The 3,828-nt window shown below is 24.8% G+C and overlaps 1 protein-coding gene across 1 annotated transcript in view; it reads left to right on the forward strand.

Annotated features, from left to right (window-relative positions):
- The window catches only part of LOC105624870, a 6,849-nt gene extending 3,139 nt beyond the window's left edge, over window positions 1-3,710 (forward strand). Inside the window, exons 9-15 of the mRNA XM_012206221.1 lie at window positions 200-409; window positions 514-625; window positions 778-973; window positions 1,257-1,390; window positions 1,664-1,810; window positions 2,913-3,134; window positions 3,546-3,710. Of these exons, the coding sequence (XP_012061611.1) occupies window positions 200-409; window positions 514-625; window positions 778-973; window positions 1,257-1,390; window positions 1,664-1,810; window positions 2,913-3,134; window positions 3,546-3,710 (1,186 nt within the window). The remainder of the gene's footprint in view (window positions 1-199; window positions 410-513; window positions 626-777; window positions 974-1,256; window positions 1,391-1,663; window positions 1,811-2,912; window positions 3,135-3,545) is intronic.
- The last annotated feature ends 118 nt before the right edge of the window (window positions 3,711-3,828 follow it).

Raw genomic sequence — 3,828 nt, forward strand, 5'->3', positions numbered from 1 at the left:
ATAAGTAAATTTAATAAGAGACATATATATATATATATATATATATATATATATACAATTCAATTGTTTTTAAAATGTTGAACCTTTAAATTTTATTTCTTAATGAGAATGAGATGATTTATTAAAAAAAAGTTACATAATAGATAATATAAATTATATAATAATAAATAATATACAAACATCTTTTTTCGTCTTGTAGCGAAATGGAAGTTTTAATGTCTGCCGTAAGATGGTTAATGCATGATTGGAATGAAAGAAAGCGATATATGCTAGAAGTACTTAAATGTGTTAGATTTGGACTTATAGCTCCGTGGCAATTAGTAGATGTCAAAAGAAATCCTGAAAATCCTGAATTTATGGAATTGATGTCTTATCCTGAAGTACAAAAAATGGTGGATGATGGCCTCGCGTATGAATTATATTTTCAATTTAAAAAGTTTTAATTATCAATTCATATATAAAATGTGAAATTAATATACAGGTAAACTATATAATTAATATGGAAATTTACAGATTTGTTATTATAAAATATTGGTATGGTAATCAAACTGAAGATTACTATCACTGGATCGATTTACTTGGACTTAGCGAACCAACTAATCGTAACTGGGCAGGAGAAGACAAAGTAATTTAAGTTTTATTAATTAGACAAGTATTATATTTCGTTTAATACGTATATCACTTATATTATTCTTCAACAGTTGTTTTTTAGAAATTATATTTAAAATAACAATATAAAACAATTTATTATCTGTGTTAATGTACTTCTTGCTTCAGAATTATGTTACGTATCGCGAATTTCTGTTATATCTTGAAGAATATCAAAAAACAAACATCTCAGAACTAAAAACAAGAAAGATTCAAACAAAACCTATCCCTCCTAATTTTCCTCCTAAAGATAGCTCACTATTATCTCTAGAGAGAATACGTGCAGATTGCAATAAAAATCGTTGCATAGATTCACATCTTTTAGGTATAAATTATTACAAATGTATTAATATTATAATAACAATAATGTTACATATATATATATATATAAAGTAAGTGACTGATAATATTACTATAAAGTTTGTAATATATTTGCTGATAACAGTAAATATATTTTGCAATTGTAGATTGCAATTTTTTATATTTTTATAAAATTCTTAGAGCACAAGACTTTTTTCTCTTAAAAATTTAATAATTTAGAAATTTATATAAACTTATAATACTATTTGATACTTTCAACGAGATATTTATTCTATACTTATTTTTAGAACAATATAACACAATGCAAACTCAAGAACCAAAAAAATATGTATCAAAAATTACAACTTCATCGGGCATAGTAATGTCACCTGAAATCCTAACTAATTGTCTCAGCAATATAGGCAAAAATAATATGAGAGCGGTGAGAAAGAGCTTTAAAATATAACTATTTAATTTTAAATTATAAATCTAAAAAATTCTATCATAAATAAAGACATTTGTCAATACATGTCAATACATGTAAATCAATGTTTAATAATTATACTGGTTATATAATTTTGTAAATTATTTCTTACACGAAAAGAATATTTAATAGATATTTTTACTAAAAAAAATAATAAGAATATCAATATAATTACAGTAATTAAGTATCTTTATACACATTGGAGTAATACTATATCATTTTTATTCATAGAACAAAACGCAATACGATGGAAATAAAAATAATAAATCTATCATTCGTGATACGAAATATTGCGAGGCAAGTGAATTATCCAGAAAATCTTTGGATTTTTTAAAGCATACAAAATCTATGTATGAACATCAGCATGAGATTCCGACGGTATAAATGTTTTTCTGGACCTTGTAAAAATATAAGAAATATAAAGAATTAAGGAATAATGAAACAAAAACATAAAAAGTAAAAGAGAAAAAATTAGAATTTTATCTTTTATTTAAAAATTTTAAAAGGTAATGATATATGTGAAATATATACAATACACAATATGAAATAGTCTCAGTAAGTATAGTTTCCTATAAGAAACATTTTAAAATATTCTGCAGTATTGCAGCAATGAATCCATGTAATAAACTAACGTAATTATTTTTCGTTATTTTGATGTCAAAATGACAAATATACGTTTGCTCGCTACTGAATTGTAACGTTATTGCAATGTCCAAAAATGTTTCTTGCTTACTAGGATAGAAGTGCATTGAACGTGATGTATTAAGTATTTGAGGATTAATTCAAAGACTTATGCTTTATTTTTATTCTTGAGTCTTTCATTACGTTCAGTATTTTACATGTTGTATTTTACTGCATGCGACAAAAGTGGAATGACTAAATGCATGTAATATTTGTTTAATGTAATATACCCAGATAACCAAATAAGGGCAATATGTTGCCATTTTGCTGTCACTTATTCCGAATTCAATTTCACCAAACTAAAGCTAAGGTGTTTCCACAAACTGTCTGTTGTTCTGATGTCACGTAAAGTCTTCCTTAGAATTCAGCAAACTGCTGACAAGTTGTTATCATGCGTACATAACATGCCGTCAGTTTGCTGTCAACGTGACGCGTTTATTATTTGTCAATGTATACTCTTAACAATTTCGTAAACTCATGAAATTTATTTGCTCTCCTGATGCTAACTCAGTTCACATTAGATTCCAATGACAGCAAATTGTCGACAAGTTGAAAACAATGCAGGGCATCAATTTGTTCCATATGCTAAATCTCACTTGGCTATCTGGGTTTAGAGGAATATATAGATGAAAAAATGCAAGAAGATATATTAAATAATAGAAGATATATTAAATAATAAAGTATATAATTGTAATTACATACAACTACATGTATGCAAAATGATTTTATTTTGCAACATATATATATATATATATATATATGTATATGTATGTTTAAATTACAAGTAAAATGTTTATAGGTTATTGATAAATCAAGGTACGAAGATCGACAAGAAAAAAATTACAATCGCAAGCATTGGGAACAAAATGTTATATTTCCCATAAAGAAACAACAGAATAAAATAATGAAAAAATCAAGGTGTATAGAAAATCATGTCGATTCAGCTAAATCTGAAGAAGAAGCAGCTACTATGATACAAGCTACGTATAGAGGATATAAAGTTAGAAGAAAATTTGATGAAGTTAGTAAATATTTTAATTAACCACGATTTGTATATACCTTGAACATAGAAGGAAAAAGTTTCTTTAGATATTCTTATTGTTAGATAATAATTGCTTTCTTAAATATAAATAAAAATAATAATAATAAATTATATAAATTATTCTAGATTTAAAATAATTTATATATATATATATATATATATATATATAAAGAAATGAAAATATTTGATTAAATTATGTCATTAAAGTTTGTATGAATTGCAAAAACAAATATATCAGACAACTTGTATTAATTTTTAAGAGATATTTGTGTTTTTATATTCTTTTTATTCTTTCTTTTTTAAATTTCATTGAAGAAATATTTTATTATACATAAAAGTTCGAAATAATTATTATACTAATGGTTGTTTATATATTTTATAATATTATAGATTAAGAAATCGTCTTTGGAAGAAAAACAAAATACTCAAAAAGTGGCTGAGCTGTTATCTATGTCGACGAGTCAATGTGGATGGTCACTTCAAAAATCATTACATCCAGTTAACGTATCCAACAATATTATAAATCATACAAAAAACACACTACATTATATGTGAAGAAAATGCAATTTAGTTGCAATTTAGGTGAAATGTAATAAATGTTTAGTAATAAATATATATACAGAAATAATTCTCTCTCTCTCTCTCTCTCTCTCTCTCTCTCTCTCTCTCTCTC

This window comes from Atta cephalotes (assembly GCF_000143395.1).
Source record: "Atta cephalotes unplaced genomic scaffold scaffold00092, whole genome shotgun sequence".
Classification (NCBI taxonomy): Eukaryota; Metazoa; Arthropoda; class Insecta; order Hymenoptera; family Formicidae; genus Atta; species Atta cephalotes.